Source organism: Geotrypetes seraphini, chromosome 4, assembly GCF_902459505.1.
Source record: "Geotrypetes seraphini chromosome 4, aGeoSer1.1, whole genome shotgun sequence".
In the NCBI taxonomy this organism is placed as follows: domain Eukaryota; kingdom Metazoa; phylum Chordata; class Amphibia; order Gymnophiona; family Dermophiidae; genus Geotrypetes; species Geotrypetes seraphini.
The window spans coordinates 173,515,720-173,539,154 of NC_047087.1; the positions used below are offsets into that span (position 1 = coordinate 173,515,720).

General features: G+C 40.6%; 1 protein-coding gene across 5 annotated transcripts in view; it reads right to left on the reverse strand.

Annotated features, from left to right (window-relative positions):
* The window catches only part of VAC14 (VAC14 component of PIKFYVE complex), a 419,381-nt gene that overhangs the window by 209,246 nt on the left and 186,700 nt on the right, over positions 1-23,435 (reverse strand). For all 5 annotated transcript variants that reach the window (XM_033943353.1, XM_033943355.1, XM_033943354.1 and 2 more), the window contains one exon: positions 18,012-18,168. In XM_033943353.1, coding sequence (XP_033799244.1) covers positions 18,012-18,168 — 157 coding nt within the window. The remainder of the gene's footprint in view (positions 1-18,011; positions 18,169-23,435) is intronic.

Below are 23,435 nucleotides of genomic sequence, written 5' to 3' on the forward strand. Positions count from 1 at the left end.
ACTGGGCATCCTTCCTGCTGGCGATGCTTGTAAGGGGGTTTGGGTGTGTCCAGCAGGAGGGATTGAGCATCCCTCCTACGGCGATGCTTGTGTGTGTGTGGGGGGGTTTCAGGGTGTCCGGCAGGAGGGATTGGGCATCTCTCCTGCCGTGATCGTTGCCGGGGCAGGGGGAGCGGGGGGGATAGTGCCACAATTCTCTAACTGGCGATTATGACAGATGCCAGTTAAAGAATCGTGGTTTTAGGCGAAGGACTAGCCCCTCCCATGTCTAAAAGGTCTTGTTTTGGGTGTTTGGGACTTGGGCAAATTTTTTTTCAGGAAAAGGGCTTAAAGATAGACAGTTTGGGCGATTAAACACCTTAACATACAGTTAGGTCAGGGGTGGGCAAACTTTTTGACTCGTGGGCCACAATGGGTTCTTAAATTTGTCAGAGGGGCCGGATCAAGAGCAGATGGATGGAGTGTTGTATGAACTAATATAAATTAAATGTAAAAATCCCATCCGAACCCCACTGACCGTGAGCCCTACATACCCCCTTCCAGAGCAGTATTGGGCCGGCAGCACTCTAAACAGGCTGCTTCGCAGCCTTCTCTCATCGGGGCCTTTGGTGTGCCACGCTACTAATGAAATCATCAGTGATGCAGTACAGCAGAAGAGGCACGGGAGGAGTCCAATCAGCCAAGGAAAACTGTCTTTATACAAAGACACAAGTCTCTTTTTCTTGGAAAACTGTCTTTATTCGAAAACACAAGGATCCTAGTTTTGGCATCCAAGTGACACCTTCCTCAGGGGACATAACTAAACATTAATAAAAAAAAGTAAAAAATCAACCAAATATAAAAAGTCAATTACTGTAAAAATAACCATGGTTTTTAGTTTCAGTTTTCATTAGTTTCAGTCCATGTAAAGGGTCATGGATTTGATATACCACCTTTCTATGGTACAAAGTGGTTTACATACGGTCGTTCATTACTTAAATTATTATAGTCTGGCTTGAATACTGTGGATTTAGCAGAGAGATGCAGACTACAAACTCTATCAATCCCCAGTGGCTCTCATTGGTTCACATTCATACAACTAACACGTTTTGATTTTGACCAAAACCAGGTGATGAATTTTGGCTGCAGTTTCAATTTCAGTCTCTACTTCACATGCACCTTTCTTTAAATTTGTTCATTATTATACCTGATCTATGTTCCCTCTTTGCTTACACGTTATGCTGTCTAAGATGTTTTAATGTTTATTTTAATGGCATTTCTAAACAACATATTATATATCTATTAGGGCTGCACATTTAACATGTTAGTAACATGATTAACGTGTTAAATGGTTAATGTGCATTAAAAATGTTAACGCATATTAACACAGGCCCCCTTACCTCCTTACCACTGCTGCCATGGTCATAATTTCATACTTTATTTGAATTTTGATTAAATGCTTCTCCGGGGGTACAAAGCGTTGTACATTGTAATTTAAAATAGATAGGGGATGAACAATAAATATTAAACATAGACCAACAAAACAAACTTACTTATGACATGAGAACATTGGGAGAAAAGGGAAGAACTATAATTTATTATGAAAAAGCACATAAAAGGAAAGTACAGTAGGGAAAAAGGGACATATTAAATAATGCAGAATTAAATACATATGTAATAAATCAATTATAGGCGTCTTTAAAGAGAAAGCATTTTAGGCCACCATTTGCCTCCAATTTCTGTCACTGGGGTGGCATAGCATCTACCTCCAGTTGCTGCCACTGCAGTGGTCCACCATATGTCTCCAGCTGCCACCCACCACTGTCCACTATATTCTTCCCTCCTTCCCTCTCTCACATCTTTCACAGCCCATTGGCAGTGCTAGCGATTAAAGCAGAACACTGTTAGCAGGCTAGCCAGCTCCAGTCTTTTGCGATCTCTTCAGTCCCTGCTACATCAGAACAGGAAGTTACATCAGCTGTTCCGATGTAGCAGGTACTGAAGAGACCATAAGAGATTGCTTTAATTGCTAGCACTACCAGCAGACTATGAAAGGTTAGAGGGAAGGAGAGGGACCTGACTACGAATGGAGGGAGGGAAGGGAGAAGAGAGAGACCTGACCATGGAGGGAGAAAGGAAGGAAGGAGAGAGATTCAGACCCAATCCCACCCAACCTCGGAGAAAGGAAGGAGAGAGAGAACAGACATGACCGTGGAGAGAAGGAAGGTAGGGAGGGAAGGAGGAAGGAAGGAGAGAGAGAGAGAGAGACCCAACCAAGGGAGGGGGGAGGAGGAGGGAGAGAGAGATATCTGACCACGAGGAGAGAGGAAGGGAAGAAAGAAGGAAGGAGAGAGATACCTGACCACGCAGAGAGTGAGGGAGAGGATAGGAGAACAGGAAGATTTGCTGTTAAAAAGAGGTGCCGAAAGGGATGGTGGGTAGGGTGATGTTTGAGAGGGTTAGATTCTGGAAACAGGGATGGAAAAAACAAAGGAGATGATGACAGAGGAGGGAAGGAGAGAAATGGTGAGCTTGGAGAAGTGGGTGAGGGAGGGTAGAGAACAGAGGAGGAAAGAGAGGATACCCATAGTTGGGAAGGAAAGGAAAGGGAGAGAGATGATGGTGCCTATGAATGGCAAGAAAGAGAAGAGACAGAAAAGGAGGAAGAAAATGGAAGAAAAGTTGATTGCAGAAGATGGATATTTGGTAGGAAGTAAAAAGGAGAAAAAAAGAAAGAAAAGAGCACAGAAAAAAGCAGAACCAGAGATGCGGAACAAAATTATTAGAAAGATAAAATCACCAGACAACAAAGGTAAGATAAATGATTTTATTTTTAGTTTATTAAAGGGGGCTTTTCTATGGGACAACTGAATTGCAATGTGTTAGTTTTGAGAATTTACGTCTGCTATGTATATATTGTACTATACAGAAGGAAATGTGAGGGAGTGTTTTATATGATTAATCATACAATTAACAATTTAATTGCAATTAATTATGCGATTAAAATTTTTAATCAATGTACAGCCCTAATATATATATAAAAGAGGACCATGGGACATTCACAGAAAACACATTAAAAAATCCCATACAGCAAAAAAATCAATCAGTTTATCGTGCAACCACATTACAATGAACCTCAAGTTCAGATATTCAGAATACTGCTTCAATAAACACCTTTTGAGTAAGAAAAAAAAAAACCTCAGAATTTGGACTTCTCCTTTTTAACTTAACAGATTCAAGAGTATCTACAGGATTTGAGTTACTGAAGGGAGCTTTTTCCTAGCCATTGATTGAATGAGGACAGTTGATTTTGATAAGTAGCATATTATGCCATACTATATGCTATAATTTGAATATTTTTACTGCTGTAATTGCCATTTGCCTATGTTTGACTTATTCTTGTGCAACACTGCCTTTGGTGAATTTATTTCCAAATGGCAGTAAATATATCCTAATAAATAAATAATAAACAAATTCTAATTTTATATTGGATGCTGTTTTTTCCTTTGCATTCCAGTTTGGTAAGGCAAGTTAAAAACGTCAAAATTTATGTCACTAGCCCCAGAGAACAAACAAAATATTCTGCCGAGCTCCATGGAACTAGAGAAAGCAGCATTTGTTTAATTCAAGGGAAAGAGCAATGTCAGCTCATATAATGTATAGTCAAATGCAGATTTGGCAATGACCAGTGTGTGGGAGAAAGCGAGAGGAGGGAAATGGGAAGTATAAGACTGGGATCAATTTGTGACTGGCTTCTGGAAATCTTCCATCTTAGCAAATATCATGTATCAACAGTATTGTTTCTTTTGTTTATTTATTGGGATTTAACTTCCTTTCCATGAAGAGATTCACCCAAAGCGGTTTACAATACATTGAATAGTAATCATATACTCTTTGCAGTCCTTTACCTGATTCCATTTTCTGGTTCTGTTACTGAAAAAAACTACAAAGCACTGGGAATCTCTGTCACAAGACTTCTCACTCATGGCAGCAAGCATGATATATTTCCCCATAAATTGTAAGTTACTGCCAAATGCAGGGGTCAGAGGTCTTGGTCTCTACTCTTTCCTATTCCAAGGTTTATTTCACAACAGTAAGAGTGTAAGTGACATATGAGTCCATTTCAACAATGCTCTGGAGTGTGTGAGGTGAGAAAGGCCATTTGACAAATATATTGTATGATTGTGTAGCGGTTCAAAAGTTTTGTGATAGCGTTAGTCCTATTACAGGGAAATACTAGGAATTACAATGAAAGAAGATCCTCCAGTGTTTACATATTCTTTTTTTGGATTAGGGAATTTTTGGATTAGGGAAAAAGGGGTATTTAGGGGTGCCTATGTTTTGCAGTATGGCAGGTAATTTTGCAGAAGTGGAAGTACACAGACTCTTCTATAGCGTAAAAGTGGTGAGCTGAAATTGGGCATATGACGACAATGGAAGCATTGACTGGCAGAGAAGAGGGGCAATTGGTAAAGATATTGGCAAAATGGGATCCAGTAAATCAGTATCTAGAAGAAAGATCTTAACAAGTCTTTGAGGAAAGAAGGAGATTATGGCAGAGTTCTTTATGTGGAAGGCCGATTAAGGGAGCAGAGAGACAAACGGGAAAGAGGTGTGTAGAAATACTGTTATAACCACATCTTTGCTTTTGCTGTGTTCCAGGAAAAAAATAAAACTCAAAAAACACTCAAGTTCCAAAAGAATGTTAAAAGAGTAACATCCAAGATTGGATAGGCCCTGCAATATTGTATCAAAAACAGACAAACTATTTTCTTTGCAGTCCTTTACCTGATTCCATTTTCTGGTTCTGTTACTGAAAAAAACTACAAAGCACTGGGAATCTCTGTCACAAGACTTCTCACTCATGGCAGCAAGCATGATATATTTCCCCATAAATTGTAAGTTACTGCCAAATGCAGGGGTCAGAGGTCTTGGTCTCTACTCTTTTATTGATTTATTTAAAAGCATTTGTTACCCACTGATCCAAAAATATATTCCTTAGTCGAGTAAAGCATATAATGAAAACAAACATTTATCATTAACAGTACAATACAATCAATACTGGAATACTGTGTACAATTCTGGAGGCCACATTACCGTAAAGATGTGCTGAGAGTTGAGTTGGTTCAGCGAACAGCCACCAGGATGGTCTCGGGGCTCAAGGATCTTTCGTACGAGGAGAGGCTGAATAAATTGTGGCTATACTCCCTCGAAGAACGTAGGGAGAGGGGAGACATGATTGAGACATTCAAATATATCACAGGTCGTATCGAGGTGGAGGATGACTTTTTCTTTCTTAAAGGACCCTCGGCCACAAGAGGGCATCCGCTGAAAATCAGAGGTGGGAAATTTCATGGCGACACCAGGAAATATTTCTTCACTGAAAGAGTGGTTGATCATTGGAATGAGCTTCCAGTACAGGTGATTGAGGCCAGCAGCATGCCAGATTTTAAGAATAAATGGGATGCACATGTTGGATCTCTAAGAGGGTAGAGTTAAGGGGAGGGGTCATCAGAGTGGGATCTCCAAGAGGACAGTAAGGGGGAGGGTCAATTGAGTGGGCAGACTTGATGGGCTGTGGCCCTTTTCTGCCGTCATTTTCTATGTTTCAATCTGCAGCCAATTATCAGGTTTCCTGAATATGTACTGATATAATAACAAATATTTATTTATTTAATTTGTTTTCTATCCCGTTCTCCCCAATGAGCTCAGAATGGGCTTCAGGTTAATATACATAATATACAGTTAACTGGTTTCAATTTGTCATAGCTACAGTTCAAGTATTTCCAATACAAGTTTTTAGTCACTTTCAGTATGTTTTGAAACACTTCAAAAGTTAATCATAAAAGTCCAAAGGAAGATATTTGTAGTATGTAGGATTAACCAAAATGTTCTATCATCAGGATCCTGTCTGGTTTCGCTTTTCCTATGTTGAGAATATCTTTACAGCTTCTTACCATTCCTAGTCAAATTAGCCGAAAAGCTGTTTTTTACCCAACTCTAATTTTGTAGAAAAAAACCAAAGCTCTCCACCCATACCAGACAGGTTTTCGAGCTCACCACTCCACCAAACTTTCTCTACTTACAAACATTCGCTACTTCCAAGACCACCGTAAGTCTGTCCTCCTGATATCACTTGGCCTGACATCTACTTTTGATACCATAGACCAGGCCCTACTACTTAACAGATTACAATCCATAGGCATCACACAGACCTCACTACAATTGTTCACATCATACTTTCAGAATCATAATTACAAAGTTCAATTTAACAATACCACATCTTCAACAATAACTCAAACCTATGGCGTTCCACAAGGATCCATTCTCTCTCCCCTTCTTTTCAATATCTTTATGAGCCCTCTTCTTACCCTGGCACAATCTATAGGTTTTACTATCTTCACATACGCCAACGATATCCAATTACTTCATCCCTAAACTCTATAACACCAGCAGAAATAGAAGAAATCAATAATAAACTCAACTTGATCAACTCTTAGCTTCGGCAAAACATGCTTTCCTTAAACATCTCCTAATCCAAGGGCGTATTTTTCTCTACTTCTCCAAAATGCACTTTGAACCATCCGAACAGCATCGATTCATGCACCATCCAAATTGACAACAAAATCAAACTCCTAGGAGTTATTATTGATGAAGATCTTAACTTTCATCACTAAATCAGCAACGTCACCCAGAAACGCTTTTACAAACCAAGACTCATCCGTTCTATTCTTTCTTTACTAGATCCCCTCTCCATCAACATCCTAATTCACTCCCTTGTTATTTCCAACATTGACAACTGCAATACCTTTTATCAAGGAATAACACAAAAGAAGATTTGCTGGCTTCAACTATTACAAAACACCACAGTTAAGCTTATCTACAAAGCTAAAAAAATTTGATCATGTGACTCCCCTCTTGCGCAAAGCTTACTGGCTACCCATTCCTCATTGCATCACTTACAAAATACTTCTGCTAATATTTAAAACCAAGCTGTCCAATTTCCCCTTATTCATCCACAAACTTCTCATTCCATATACCCCATCTCGGAATCTGTGTTCCACTACTCAAAACCTATTTTCTGTCCCCTCTATTCACGAACTATTCCTTGATTCTACCCGCAAAATCATTTTCTCAGTCATTGCCCCACGTAAGGAACACACTTCCGTCAGACCTTAGACAAGAAACGTCACTTGAAAAATTCAATGTAAACTAAAAACATTCCTTTTTAAAGATGCCTTCCCAGCTTGACTATTTTCCCATAGCCCTAACAGCTTCTTTGTAGTTGGCAGTACTGAAATGAAATGCTTCTTTTGAAGCGATTCCCTAACCTAGTGTGTTAAAGCCCTTCAGTTTCTTCCCTCCCTTTTAACATTTTATTTTTTCTATTGTATTTAATCTCCCTCACTTTTTACTTTGAAGTTTATATTTTATTTTAATAATATTTTGATATTTGTAAACCGTTTAGATATGTTTTTGATAAATGGTATATCAAAGATTAAATAAACTTGGATCTCCCTTTTCTGTCCAGAAACATCAGCATCAGGGGATCCTGGTGGCTTTGATCCGTCAGCTTCACAAACACTGGGTGTACTCTGGGTGATGAACAGCTCTTTCCTAGTAGCATGGCAAGTGCCTTCTGGCCTAGGGGGGACCATCTTCCAGCACTATACATCGATTCTTTATGTCTCATCATCATCAAGTTTTCTTGGCAGAATACATAAGTAGATTGCTGGATCTTTTTCCTGCACAGTATATATTCAATGTTGTTGCCACTGTGGCACCAAACATGATCCTCCACCTCCAACCCTGCTGCCGCCCAGATCATTAGTCTGACATTTTTGTTGCAACCTTAGGGACCTTAGGCCAACTGGAATCTTAGGTCTTTCTCCCAGTGCATTCTGGTATGTGTTCGGGTGGCCTAAGATTCCAATTGGCCAGATCCCTTAGGCCACCCCGCATGGAAGACAGGCCTAAGATTCAAGTTGGCACAGGAGATTCCCTTGCTGCGATCAGCTCAGGGGCAACCCGATCCGGCACTTATACCTGTTTTAACTTTGTCTAAGTCACAACATATAAGTTCCATCCAGGCAGCCTTGTAAAACTTTTGATTATTGCAGTAGGTCAACTAAGTCTAGGTTGGCCTGCATCCTGCCCACCCTCCTGCCCTAACCACTCCTCCAAAACTGTCCCTTTGAGCTCTGGGAGCACAGCGGGATTCAGAGGCCTAAAAAGTCTCTGAATACGTCCAAAAATCCATTTTGATTATCAGCACTTGGATGACCTGTCTTTTAGGTCGTCCAAATACTGACTTAGGCTGGATTTTGGATGTATTTTTGTTTTGATTATAAGCTCCATTGCCTCTCACTCTTTCAGATCCACCCTTGGAATCTCTGGTTTGAACCAGGGGCAATGGAGAGTGAGAATGGCTTGCCCAGCTTCCCTAATTCTCAGTCCACTGCTGCAGAGCTGACAAGTTGTTCAGCTCCAGGAGTGAGACTGTGTCCAGTCCTATTTCTGAACTTAATTCAATGTTCTATTTGTATCAATATCAATATCTGAAATCAGCTCTTTGGGTCTCGGAGTACCAGGATAGGATTGTAGAAATTCAACACCATCTCAGAATTTCCTACCTGAAACAGGGTAACTTGGCAGCTCTCCTTTCAAAGCATGTACTTGCAAGTCCATACGCGCACTCAAATTATTAAGCTATCATAACCCTCACATTTAGGCTGTGCACTTTTCCTTGCTACTTCTACATAGGTGAAAATCACAATGTAGGAAAGAGGTACCTGATATGGGGCCTACAAATATGTGTTTGCCTAGTGCCCAATTAAGTGTTAATTCAGCCCTGCATAATATCCGCTTTTGACTAATAATAGACCAATGAAGAATTATTTTATTGATAATGGACATTAGACTATCATTCCAGATATCTACTATCTGATGGTCCACAAAAACATTTTATTAAAGTGAGGGTATATTAAAATTTTTTATAAAGGCAACATATAGTAAGGCCCAGATACTGAAAGCAGCGCAGTAAGCTAGGTAATGGTAGGCGCCCTACCACCACTTAACTTAATTGCTTTAATTTGTTTTAATCGGCGTGGGAATTGACCGTGCTATCAAAAACAGATTAAAAGCTCTTTAAAAAAAGTAGGTGTCAGGCGGCACCAACGAAAATAGGCACCAGAATTGCACCTAAACGAGGCATGTAATGGCACATAAGGTCAAAGTAGGCGTGATTAGGGGCAGAGATACAGGCGCTATTAACCAAGATTCTCAGTTAAACTTAGGCGTCAGTAATGTAGGCCTTTAAAATTCTGGCCTACATTACCGGCCCCTAAGTTTTTCTGTAGTCGCAATTCTGTTAATGGTGCCTACATGCGATTGACACGTGGAAGGTGCCAAACTAACAATCTGGCACTATCTCCCCTACTGTTATCCCTTTCATCTGTCAGATTCTCAATCTATCATTTTCCACTGCACCAAAATCCGACCTATCCTCTCTGAGCACACTACGGAAACCCAAACCCTTATCACCTTTCATCTAGACTACTGCAACTTGCTTCTCATAGGTCTTCCACTTAACCATCTCTCTCCCCTTCAATCTATTCAAAATTCAGCTCCACAACTTATATTCCATCAGAGTTACTATGCTCACATCACCCCTCTCCTCAAGTCACTTCACTGGCTCCCTATACATTTCCGCATACAGTTCAAATCCTCTTATTGATTTACAAGTGCATTCACTCTGCAGCTCCTCAGTATCTCTCCCTACACTCTTCTTCGGGAACTCCATTCATTGGGTAAGTCTCTCCTATATAGGCTACGTCCCTTCTTTCTTGTTACACCTTACTCCTGGAACAGACTGCCTGAATCCATACATAAAGCTCCATCTCTGGTAGTATTCAAATCTAGGCTAAAAGCCCACATTTTCAAGATTGCTTTTAACTTCTAACTCCTACTTGCTTGTAAAGAACCTATGCATGTTTTATCATTTCCTCTCTGAGTAACTCCCTAACCTCCTACTTGTTTTGTTTGTCTGCTTGATTGGATTGTAAGCTCTGAGCAGGGACTGTCTCTTGAATGTTTAATGTATAGCATTGCATATGTCCAGCAGCGCTATAGAAATGGTAAGTAGTAGTAGAAAGCAGCAGCAGCAGAGGAAAGCACATGACAGGGCAACACAACCCCATGGTTTATTTATTTATTTCATTTTCTATTCCGTTTTCTCCAAAGAGAACAGACTGGGTTAAAGGTTAAACATATATAATATACAGTTTACAGGTTACAATCTGCCATAGTTATCCTTACAGTGCAAGTTTTCCAATAGAAGTTTTAACCTAACTTCACATATAAACAGTTTACAGGTTAAACTTGCCATAGTTATAGTGCAAGATTTTTCAATACAAGTTTCTCCTAATGTGACACACATATCTAAAAAATATCTTGTTTCCCTGTTTTAACGTCAGCTATTTTTTCTTCCATTTGCACCTTTGCTTTCCTGACTACACAACTAGCCTCTCTTAACTTTTCCAGATATTTTTGCCTGTCTCCCTATTTCTGTGATCTTTTGTAGTTTGTGAAAGCTAACCTCTTATTCCTTACCTTTTTAGCTACTACTTTTGAGAACCAAAGCAGCACTCTTGTCCTCTTACTTTTGCTTATTTGCCTCTAAAAAAATTAACTTTGTTCGGATGGGGGTTTACGTCAAGGAATTGTTGTTTGGATGGGAATGTCTGGAAGGAGTGGAAATGAGGTGGGCAAAACTGAAAGGAGCGATTCTAAGGGTGAGAAACCTTTTTGTAAGTCTAGAACTTTTTGCTTTTGAATGAGCCCTTGAAAAGAGAAGACTGAGAGGGGACATGATAGAAACATTCAAGATACTGAAGGGAATAGACTTAGTAGATAAAGACAGGTTGTTCACCCCCTCCAAGGTAGAGAGAACGAGAGGGCACTCTCTAAAGTTAAAAGGGGATAGATTCCGTACAATTGTGGTGGAAAACTGGAACGCTCTTCCGGAGGCTGCTATAAGGGAAAACACCCTCCAGGGATTCAAGATGAAGTTAGACAAGTCCCTGCTGAACCAGAACGTATGCAGGTAAGGCTAGTCTCAGTTAGGGCACTGGTTTTTGACCGCAGGAGTGGACTGCTGGGCCCGATGGACCACTGGTCTGACCCAGCAGCGGCAATTCTTATGTTCGTATGTACTGGGATCCAGTACCAATGTACATTTCTTTGTAATCCATCGGTCAAGGGCAAGGGAGCTAGGTGATATTTTTATTGCTTTCTTAAAGTTTAGGAGTTCTTCAAAAGATCTGATCTGCGAGAGCAGTCGATTCCAGTGGCTCGGTATGAAATGGGAGTAAGAACGTCATTTGGCAGTTTGCAGTTGAAGGGCCATTGATCAAATTATGCACATAAGAACAGTGAATTCCCCTCTAAAACAAATCTTAAAAGGAAAGATGGCTGGCAAGTCTCTGTTTTGACAAAGTATATATTCTTCAACAGACTGATCATACACCCTCTGATACTGCTGTTCTTGGAGGAATGATAAACAAGAACAGTGCATATGGATTTAAGGCTTGGAAATATAAATCTATTTTAAAATGTATGCACCAAAATTTGCATTTTCCCAAACTATATTCTCCAACCCCAAATTCTGTTTCTTTCCTGAGGAAAACTATCCCTCTCTTCTATGAAACTGCGCTAGCAGTTTTTTAACGTAGAGAGCTGTGCTGAATGACCCGTGCTGCTCCCGACGCTCATAGGAACTCTATGAGCATTGAGAGCAGCATGGCCCATTCAGGGCGGTACCCCGCGCTAGAAACATAGTAACATAGTAGATGACGGCAGATAAAGACCCGAATGGTCCATCCAGTCTGCCCAACCTGATTCAATTTAAATTTTTTTTTTTTTTTTCTTCTTAGCTATTTTTGGGCGAGAATCCAAAGCTTTACCCGGTACTATACCTGGGTTCCAACTGCCGAAATCTCTGTTAAGACTTACTCCAGCCCATCTACACCCTCCCAGCCATTGAAGCCCTCCCCTGCCCATCCTCCACCAAACGGCCATACACAGACACAGACCGTACAAGTCTGCCCAGTAACTGGCCTAGTTCAATATTTAATATTATTTTCTGATTCTAAATCTTCTGTGTTCATCCCACGCTTCTTTGAACTCAGTCACAGTTTTACTCTCCACCACCTCTCTCGGGAGCGCACTCCAGGCATCCACCACCCTCTCCGTAAAGTAGAACTTCCTAACATTGCCCCTGCTAGCACAGTTTCATAGAAGCGGGGGTAAGTGTTTTCCCCTCTTCTCAACACACAATTTTTGTAGTGCTATCACATATTACAATAAAGCAAGGGTTTGTCTTTGATCTTCTAATTTACTTCAAGCAGTCTGGAATTCTGGAAAACCAGCTTACACAATCCCTCAGCTCTCCAAGACGAAACTACAACAGCTTATAAACAGATGAGTCTTACAACATGCTATTTTTAGATCATCCTCCAAAAGAGAAGTTAATCACGCATTCCGACTGTAGCCTCATCTGTATCCTGTTAAAAGGATCTGGCAGACATACACTTCCATCTCTGACCACAGCTTCACACAAAGGCAGAGGATCAATGAAATCCCACAAGCACTGCATTTGTTTTTCTACATGACAAAATCCTCTGATCTAAGTAAGGGATATCTGGACAAACTCGTTCAAGAGATCTGCAGTCTCTGTAAAGGACTACAGACAAGAGGATGTAAAGATATCTGGGAAAAGATTTTAATTTACCTCTGCATTCTTCTTAGGGGGGGGAGGGGGGGAGGAAAATAAATCTGCACTGATATACAGTATATGATTCTGCACTGATTTTCACACACAAACTACTTTATTGTAACAAAGAAACATTATTTGCCAAATGATTCTTTCATGTAGGGTATAAATAGAAACAGTTTTAAGTTCAAGCAAAACAAAAAGCAAACCAATTCTCCTTTAATGAATAGATGAGAAATTAAGAGGGAGAAAAGGGCAAATTTTAAGACAGGCCGCAAAGGCAATTAGCATCAGGAAATGAAAACATGAAATGTAATGTTCCTTTTATGATACTGAACTCGATTAGCTTTCTATCCGATATTCACTACTCAGTGCTAGAGACAGCACTCATCACTGTTGTTAGGGCTCCGAAGCACAGAGGAAAACCAGTGTTTTTGAGCTCTAACTTTGCTGCGACTTTCCTAAACCAGTGACATGAGAGGATGAACCCGGTATTGAAGCTACAGTATAGCAAGACATGATATTGGCTTTACCAAAGTTCATCATTTACATTCCTTGGATAGACAAAATAAAAAGTCATAGGATTTCAAACTATTTCATTGGCTACAGCACAAGATATTTTCTCTCAGTTTTTCTATACAATATGACAAAAACATAATGCAGTCATTATTTACGAGTGGAAAAATGGCAGGCTGAGAACCAATGCAGCTCCTTGTGACCTTGGGCAAGTCACTTTCCATTGCTCAGGTAGAAATTCAAATTGTAAGCCCCACAGGGACAGAAGCAAATACCTACTGCGCATGACTTTCCACTGCTTCAACAGCTTTTGAGTTTGCAGGCAGTATACAAGAAATAAAACTAAATACTTATAAATAACAAAATCTTCAAAACAACAGCGACAAAACTCACAAGGATGGGACAGGGAAACTGAGGTCCTGCGAGGACGGACACAGATTTGTCCCCGTGTCATTCTCTATACTGCACCACTCTAGAAATCAAAATGTAGTAAAAGTGAGCTAAGTATAGGGATGGTTAACAAGACTAAGAATGTTATAATGCCCCTGTATTGCTCCATGGTGCGACCTCATCTGGAGAATTGCGTTCAATTCTGGTCTCGTTATCTCAAGAAAGATATAGTGGCGCTAGAAAAGGTTCAAAGAAGAGCGACCAAGATGGTAAAGGGGTTGGAACTCCTCTCGTATGAGGAAAGACTAAAATGGTTAGGGCTCTTCAGCTTGGAAAAGAGACGGCTGAGGGGAGATATGATTGAAGTCTACAAAATCCTGAGTGGAGTAGAATGGGTATAAGTGGATTGACTTTTCACTCAGTCAAAAATTACAAAGACTAGGGGACACTCGATGAAGTTACAATTGGAGGAAATTTTTTTCACTCAGAGAATAGTTAAGCTCTGAAACACATTGCCAGAGGTTGTGGTAAGAGTGGATAGCATAGGTGGTTTTAAGTAAGGTTTGGACAAGATCCTGGAGGAAAAGTCCATAGTCTGTTATTGAGAAAGACATGGGGGAAGTACGGAATATTGCTACACCTTGGGTTTTGGCCAGGTACTAGTGACCTGGATTGGCCACTGTGAGAACAGGCTACTGAGCTTGATGGACCATTGGTCTGATCCAGTAAAGCTATTCTTATGTTCTTACTATAACAACATGTTGTGAATGCTAGGGTACTTCTGATTTGATATAGTTAGATAAGTATGCAAACAAACAGGGTAATTTTCAAATGTTTTAAAACTTGCTCCATGTGTACACAGCTAAAAGTATGTGCAGTGTGTGACAGAAAACAAAGTTTTAGCTGCCTCAACAAGAGACAGTTAAAAGTAGGCTTGCGTATTTAAAAAATAATTTTGCAAAAGTCTTTCCATGTGTAAAGTCTGTTTTACACACAGGAAAGGACATTTGGTGTCAAATCTCATTTATAATTTAATACTAACAAGTAACAAAAGAAAACCAAGCCACTACAAAAACAACAAACAGAATATAGGAAATAATACAAAAGATAATAATTCAACTTATTCTATTTACAAAACACTTTAGAGCGATGCGAATACTGACATTCTAAAATTGCCTCATACTTTCTGAAAAAAACGTATCCAGATCCACTACAGAATTACATTAAAATCAGAATTATTTATTTCAACTGTTCTTTTTCAAGAGGAAGAATCCACCAACTACAAGACTCTGTTTGGTGGGTGTGGTTCCTGCTGTGCTTAGAAGTTGGTGGCGTTTTTTCCCCCCTCCTGCATTGGATTCTTCCTCTTGGAAAAGAACAGTTGAAACATGATCTGTGTCGAGGAAGTTGAGGGGAGCTTTCAGAAGCATTTGGATTTTACTGTTTTGGATGTGGAGTGTGTATGGATTATTTTTTGGATGCAGTTTTGTTTTTGGCTTGATTTTCACTGAAGATCTGGGGACTGGGGAACACACGGATTTTGTTTACCACACAAGACTGAACGCCATGGCACATTAACTATTGCCTTCCTGATCAAGAGAGGGCATCAGAGAAAACAGCTGGGATAAGTATTTTTCTTATCTTTTTACTCTGTTTATTCATAATTGGAGGTAGGGAGGGCGTGTGCTATGATGTGCATGTTTAACATCTTTTTAGCCTGTCTATGGCATTTCTGATGCTGATTCCACTGAGCACACATTTATATTTATCTTTTTTGTCATTTTTCTGTATGTGTTTTTGAATTCTCTTGTTTTGTGATTATATTGTTTTGAGAATTGAGTTATATATTTAGTTAAAAAAATTTTTTCTCTCGATTGTATTTATTTTTGCATTAGATTACTTTTCCATGTATGTCGTTCAGACCATATAACTTACTTATTGAAAAAGCATCACTGGCTGCTTTTAGAAGAGAAGATCACTTACAAAGTAGCAGCAATACTTATTCGCAAGGCTCTTAGATTTGGTCTCCCTGATTATTTATCAGATCTTACAATTCCTTACTCTCCTTGCTGAATCCTTTGCTCCTTAAACGATCACACCCAGAATCTGTAAATGGTGCCTAAACCAGCTGGCAGCTAAAAAAATGCCTAGGCGCCATTTACAGAATCATGCCTAGCGGCGCCTATGTAAAAACTTAGGTGCTGCAAATATATGCAAGAGTTTAAAGGTCTACATTTCAGGCACCTAAGTTTTAGGAGAATCGCGCTTAACAGCGCCTAAGTCATTCTCCACTCATAGAAACACCCATTTAGGCATTAGACGTCCTAAGTGCCATGTGATAGGCACCTATCTTTTATAGAATTGGCTAAGCACCTATCATAATTAAATTTTTCTTCCAATTATTGAGGATATTAAGGGTAATTTGCCAATTAAGTTAATCGACTAACTTTAGGCGCCATTTAAAGAATCTGGTCTTCAACACCCACTACTACCAAACCCTAAATCTGCACAGTTAGAATCAACGAGACAGTGGTTTTTTCTGTCCCCTTCACTTGGAATAAGCTCCCATTTCCCATCCACAGCAACTTATCATTCAAAAGCTTTACATCAGAACTAAAAACTTGGTTATTCAACCACGCACATAACAATATTAGATGATTATTACATTACATTAGTGTCTTCTATCCCACCAATACCTTTCAGTTCTAGGCAGTTTACAACAAGAGTTGGCCTGGGAATTTCCAGGGTTAATAGATGTAGTATGCGTCGAGGTCTGTGGAGGGTCGATCAGGTTTAGTAAAATCATTTGACAAATTTCTTTAATAGAAAAGTTTTAAGTTCTTTCTTGAATGTTTTGTAGTTGGGCGTCATAGTCAGCAGATTGGAGAGGTGGCGGTCTAGTTTCGCTGCTTTGGTGGCTAATAGTCTGTCGTATATTTTTTTGCTTTGTATACCTTTGATTGGAGGGTGGGTGAAATGTGCATGAGTTCTCCTTGGTCTGGATGTGTTTTTCCTGATTAAGCGGTTGCTCAGATAGCTTGGTCCATTTCCATTTAATAATAATAATAATAATAATAATAACTTTATTTTTCTATAGCGCCATAGTCAAACTGACAGGGCTCTGAATAGGGTGCAGTAGAATTTGTATTGTATGCGTGCTTGTACTGGGAGCTAGTGTGAATCTCGGAAGGCGGTGGTAATGTGGTCATATTTTTTCAGCGAGTAAATCAGTCTAAGAGCTGTATTTTGGACTGTTTGTAATTGTTTTAGCATGTTGGTTGGGCATGACAGGTATAGGATGTTACAGTAGTCTAGGAGTCCTAGTATTAGTGCTTGTACCGAGAGTTTGAATTGTTCGCTGTTGAAGTATTTTCAGATTTGCCTTAGGTTGTGCATGGTTGTGAATGCCTTCTGGATCGTTTTGCTGATTTGAAATTGCATGGTGCAGCCTTTTTCTATCATTATTCCCAGCAGTTTTATTATGTTGGGTTGCATGGGGTATGTGATTAGATGTTGAGTTTCCAGCCTCCATACTGGTTAGCTTCTCTTCCTCTTATTTTTGTTTGCTTCCTCTTTTTATGTTTTACTCACTTTACTTGAGTGTACATGCCCCTATCCTGTTCATATTGGAGTTCTTTTCTTACCTTTTAAATTTTAGATTGCACACTGTTCAGCTCTGTCAATCAGAGCAGCATAGAAAGTTATAATAAACTATTAAACAGCAGTTACACCATGGACGTCAAGCCAATTTCAGGTAGGGTGAAGAGCTGGCCCAGCTGTAGTGATAGATTTCCTCCAGCAGAGACACCTGGGTGGTGATGGTGGGGGGGAGGTGTCCCATGAAAATGATGCTGAAGCTTGGTAGACTGAAGTTTGGACCCCAAGTTGGTGACACAGCTGCTGAAGATTCCATGATCAGAGGGGAAAAAGGATGAACTCCATTCACCTTGTCCCTTTTTCGCTGCCCATTCAACCCAGTTCCGCCTCCAGTCACTTTAGGAGTTATGCCAAAGGCATTCAGTTCATTTCTAAATACACAAACATCAAGCACTCTCCCTGATCCACCTCTCTGATCATCTAGTGAAAAAAATTTGATCAGACATATCTGACAAGACCTGCATCTCTGGTAAACACCATACAATGGGTTCTAGAACCCCAGTATTATCTAGGGAAATGGTGGGAAATGTTCAGCCCACCTATCTGCCCATATAAATGGTTTTGAAAATTGTCCACTATAAGTGTACTATTTTGTGCATTTGTTTTTTAAATCATCAATCACCTTCAGGCAACTAACAATAGTCATTTTCTAATCATAACTGCAGTGATTGTGAAAGTTCAAAAATAACATACTTACTTGTGGGGTTGAGGTATGTGCTTTTTGATGCCACAGGCACCTGCAGCTCTGGCTGCTCGAGTTTCATGTCAGGGCTATCACACAGACCTAAGCCCTCTGTCTGGCCTGCTGGGGATGAGGCAATTTCAGCCAGCACTTCCAGGTCCTTCAAGATGACCTAAAATTTAAACAAGCACAATTCAGCAGAAGTAAAATGACAGAGAGACAGAAAAACTAAGAACAAAAGGGTGCATAAGGCACTGATTCTGTAAACAATGTAAGTGTTCTCCTTGTTTGGCCACTGTGCCAGGTATCTTCAATTCTGGTCCTCAAGGTCCACATGCAGGCCTGATTTTAAAAATGTTCATATTGAATATTCATGATAGAGATTTGCATGCACTGCCTTCTTGGTATGCAAATCTCTCTCATGTATATTCATTGTGGATATCCTGAAAACCTGGCTTGCCTGTGGACCTCGAGGAATAGAATTCAGTAGTCCTGTAGTATGCAGAAGTTTGTTTTGGGCCCTTTTACTAAACTGCATTTGTAAATGGGCTTAGCGTGCTCTAACATGGAACCTTCCCATGATTAAACCCAAATCTAGCATAGCCATAAAGTAGAAATTTTTCTATTTGTTGAATTTTTGGCCATGAACTCATGTTAGCATTTATGTAAAGAAAATCAATAAAAACAAGAGGAAAAAGGAAGCCAATATGGTTCTCCAAACTAGTGGCGGAGAAAATAAAGGCAAAAGAGTTGGCGTCCATGAAATATAAAAAAACCCCAAGAGTGCAGAAAGGACTACAGGGTGAAACTGAAAGAAGCCAAGAGAGAGATACGTCTGGCGAAAGCACAGGTGGAAGAACAAATGGCTAAAAATGAAAAAAGGGAGACAAAAATTTTTTCTGATATATTAGTGAAAGGAGGAAGATGAAAAATGGAATTGCTACACTAAAAGATGCTGGGAACTGATATGTGGAGCGTGATGAGGAAAAAGCAAATGTACTAAACAAATACTTTTGTTCTGTGTTCACAGAAGAAAATCCTGGAGAAGGACCGAGATTGTCTGGCAAAGTTATACCAGAAAATGGAGTAGATTCTGTGCCGTTCACGGAGGAGAGTGTTTATGAGCAACTTGAAAAACTGAAGGTGGACAAAGCGATGGGATCGGACAGGATCCATCCCAGCATACTAAGGGAACTCAGAGAGGTTCTGGCAAGTCCTATTAAAGACTTGTTCAACAAATCTATGGAGACAGGAGTGGTTCCTGGAGATTGGAGGAGAGCGGATGTGGCCCCTATTCACAAAAGTGGTCACAGGGATGAAGCAGGAAACTACAGGCCAGTGAGCCTCACTTCAATTGTTGGAAAAATAATGGAAGTGTTGCTGAAAGAAAGGATAGTGTACTTCCTTGAATCTAATGGATTACAGGATCCGAGGCAACATGGCTTTACAAAATGTAAATCGTGCCAAACGAACCTGATTTAATTTTTTGATTAGGTGACCAGAGAGCTGAATCGAGGACATATGTTAGATGTAATTTACTTAGATTTCAGCAAAGCCTTTGATACAGTTCCTCATAGGAGACTGTTGAACAAACTTGAAGGGCTGAAGATAGGCCCTAAAGTGGTGAACTGGGTTAGAAACTGGCTGTCGGACAGACGCCAGAGGGTGGTGGTTAATGGAAGTTGCTCGGAGGAAGGAAAGGGGAGTAGTGGAGTCCCTCAGGGTTCGGTGTTGGGGCCGATCCTGTTCAATATGTTTGCGAGTGACATTGCTGAAGGGTTAGAAGGAAAAGTGTGCCTTTTTGCAGATGATACCAAGATTTGTAACAGAGTGGAAAATATGAAAAAGGATCTGCAAAAGTTAGAGGAATGGTCTAATGCCTGGCAACTAAAATTCAATGCAAAGAAATGCAGAGTAATGCATTTGGGGATTAACAATCGGAAGGAACCATATATGCTGGGAGGTGAGAAGCTGATATGCACGGATGGGGAGAGTGACCTTGGGGTGATAGTGTTCGAAGATCTAAAGGCGAAAAAACAGTGTGACAAGGCAGTGGTTGTTGCCAGAAGGATGCTGGGCTGTATAAAGAGAGGCGTAGCCAGTAGAAGGAAGAAGGTGTTGATGCCCCTGTACAGGTCATTGGTAAGGTCCCACTTGGAGTATTGTGTTCAGTTTTGGAGACCGTATCTGGCGAAGGACGTAAGAAGACTTGAAGCGATCCAGAGGAGGGCGACGAAAATGATAGGAGGCTTGTGCCAGAAGACGTATGAGGAGAGACTGGAAGCCCTGAATATGTATACCCTAGAGGAAAGAAGGACAGGGGAGATATGATTCAGACGTTCAAATACTTGAAGGGTATTATCGTAGAACAAAATCTTTTCCAGAGAAAAGAAAATGGTAAAACCAGAGGACATAATTTGAGGTTGAGGGGTGGTAGATTCAAGAGCAATGTTAGGAAGTTTTACTTTACGGAGAGGGTGATGGATGCCTGGAATGCACTCCCGAGAGAGGTGGTGGAGAGGAAAACACTGACTGAGTTCAAAGAAGCGTGGGATGATCACAGAGGCTCTAGAATCAGAAAATAATATTAAATATTGAACTAAAGCCAGTACTGGGCAGATTTGCATGGTCTGTCTGTATATGGCTGTTCAGGGGAGGATGGGCTGGAGAGAGCTTCAATGGCTGGGAGGGTTTAGATGGGCTGGAGTAGGTTTTAACGGAGATTTTGGCAGTTGGAACCCAAGCACAGTACCCGGTAGAGCTTTGGATTCTTGCCCAGAAATAGCTAAGAAGAAAAAATTTAAAAAATTTTAATTGGATCAGGTTGGGCAGACTGGATGGACCATTCGGGTTTTTATCTGCCGTCATCTACTATGTTACTATGTTACAAAGGTAGGCGCTGGAAATGTAGGCCTTGAAAACCCTGGCATACATTTCTGGCGCTTACCTTTGCCAGAGGCACAATTCTCTAAACGTCCACTTTTAAGGTGCCGACAACAGTACAGTTTAGAGAATCCAAGCCTTACTGTCTTCCATTTAGGAGATGCTAAGGGCTTTTGCATTATGGGTGTGATAATTAATGTACTGTTAAAGTGAGTGCTAGCTGAATAGCACTTCCATGCCCATTCTCCACACTTGACATGACTCCTCTCCCCCCCAAAAATTGTGTGTATATAATTATCACACTCTTAGCACATATAAATAGCAAAACTAATGCAGAATGCTTTAGGTCATTTTTCTTGTGTTACGGGGCATCAAGTCCGGCAATGCGCACACGCGGAGGCCCAGCCAGGTGTACACCTGGCGTAATTCTAGTCACCCATATCCCTCTATGCCTCTCGTAAGGAGATGTGCATCTAGTTTGCTTTTGAATCCTAGAACGGTGGATTCTGCAACAACCTCCTCTGGGAGAGCATTCCAAGTGTCCACCACTCGTTGCGTGAAGCAGAACTTCCTGATATTTGTCCTGGACTTGTCCCCCCTTAGCTTCAGTCCATGTCCTCTTGTCCGTGTCACATTGGACACTGTAAATAAATTTTTTCCTGCTCTATTTTGTCGATTTCTTTAAGTATTTTGAAAGTCTCGATCATATCCCCTCGCAGTCTCCTTTTCTCAAGGGAGAACAATCCCAGTCTCTTAAGTCGTTCCTCGTATTCCAAGTTCTCCATACCTTTTATTAGCTTTGTTGCTCGTCTCTGCACCCTCTCCAGCAGTTTTATGTCCTTTTTTAGATTGGGAGACCAATGTTGGACACAGTATTCCAAATGTGGTCTGACCATTGCTCTATAAAGCGGCATTATAACTTTCTCCGATCTATTCATGATTCCTTTCTTTATCATGCCTAACATTTTATTTGCTTTCTTTGCCACTGTCGCGCATTGTGCCGACAGTTTCAGGGTCCTATCGATCAGAACACCCAGGTCCTTTTCTTATTCGCTCTTACCCAGAATTGCACCTGACATTCTATACTCGTGTTCCTTGTTCTTTCTGCCCAAATGCATTACATTGCACTTTTCCACATTAAACTTCATCTGCCATTTCTCTGCCCATTTCTCTAACTGACACAAGTCATTCTGGAGTTCCTCGCTATCCTTCTGCGATCTGATTGCCTGGCATAGCTTTGTGTCGTCTGCAAACTTGATGATCTCACTGGATGTTCTTTCTTCTAGGTCATTGATGAAAATATTAAATAAGATGGGCCCAAGTACCGAGCCCTGGGGTACACCGCTAGTCACTTTCTCCCAGTCTGAGAACTTCCCATTTATGCCCACTCTCTGCTTTCTGTTTTCCAGCCATTTGCCTATCCATCTTAGTATATCTCCCTCTATTCCATGGCTTTGTGGAACCTTGTTGAACGCTTTCTGGAAGTCCAAGAACATTATGTCCACTGGTTTTCCACTTATCAATTTGTTTGTTCATGGTCTCAAAAAACTGAAGTAAATTCGTCAAACATGAGTTCCCTTTCCTGAAGCCATGTTGACTGGCTCTCTTCAGGTCGTGTGTATCCAAGTGCCGGACTATGCTATCTTTAATCAGTGCTTTAACCATCTTTCCAGGGACAGATGTAAGACTCACAAGTCTGTAGTTGCCCGGTTATCCTCTTGATCCTTTTTTGAAAATTGGTGTGACGTTCACTATCTTCCAGTTGTCCTGTATCTGTCCAGTTCTAATTGACAGGTTGGCATGTTTTTGCAATAGTTCTCCGATTTCAACCTTCAGTTCTTTTAAGACTCTCGGATGAATTCAAGTATAGTAATTTTCTAATTGCTCATAGCTATAAACTCAGGAAGGGGCAATTTAGATGAGATGTCTTAAGATCAAATTAAGACGTTTGCCTAAAACAGGGGTGGTCCAACCTGCGACCCGAGGGCTGCATGCAGCCCAGTGAAGTATTTTGTGCGGCCTTGGTCGAGGGCGATGTAGTGTTTTCCTCTGCTGCCCCTGGATGTTTACTGTCTTGCCGGCTCCCTCCTCTGTCTTGCTGCAGCATTTGTGCGGCCCCAGAAACATTTTTTTCGGCCAATGCGGCCCAGGGAAGCCAAAAGGTTGGACACCCCTGGCCTAAAACCTCTCATAAAAAATTATAGCTCACAGCCATAACAAAACTAGAAAATCATCTAAATTTCTGTTTTGATTATGGCTTCGAGCTAGATGTTTCCCTGCTCAATACATCCATCAGTAAGTACTATTTTTGAAAAAAAAAAAAACCCAACCATAAGGTCACAGGAAAAAGTGAATAAAAACAACCTATAGGTGGACTTTAGTCTATGGCCATAAATACCAAAGAAGAGACAAGTTAATTTAATCATGTATTTTTTAATGAGAATAACTAATGGGAAGACTGGATGGACTGTTCAGGTCTTTATCTGCCATCATTTACTATATCTATCTGGGCAGCATTCCAAGTATACTGGCCATGCAGGCATCCCAGGAATGCAG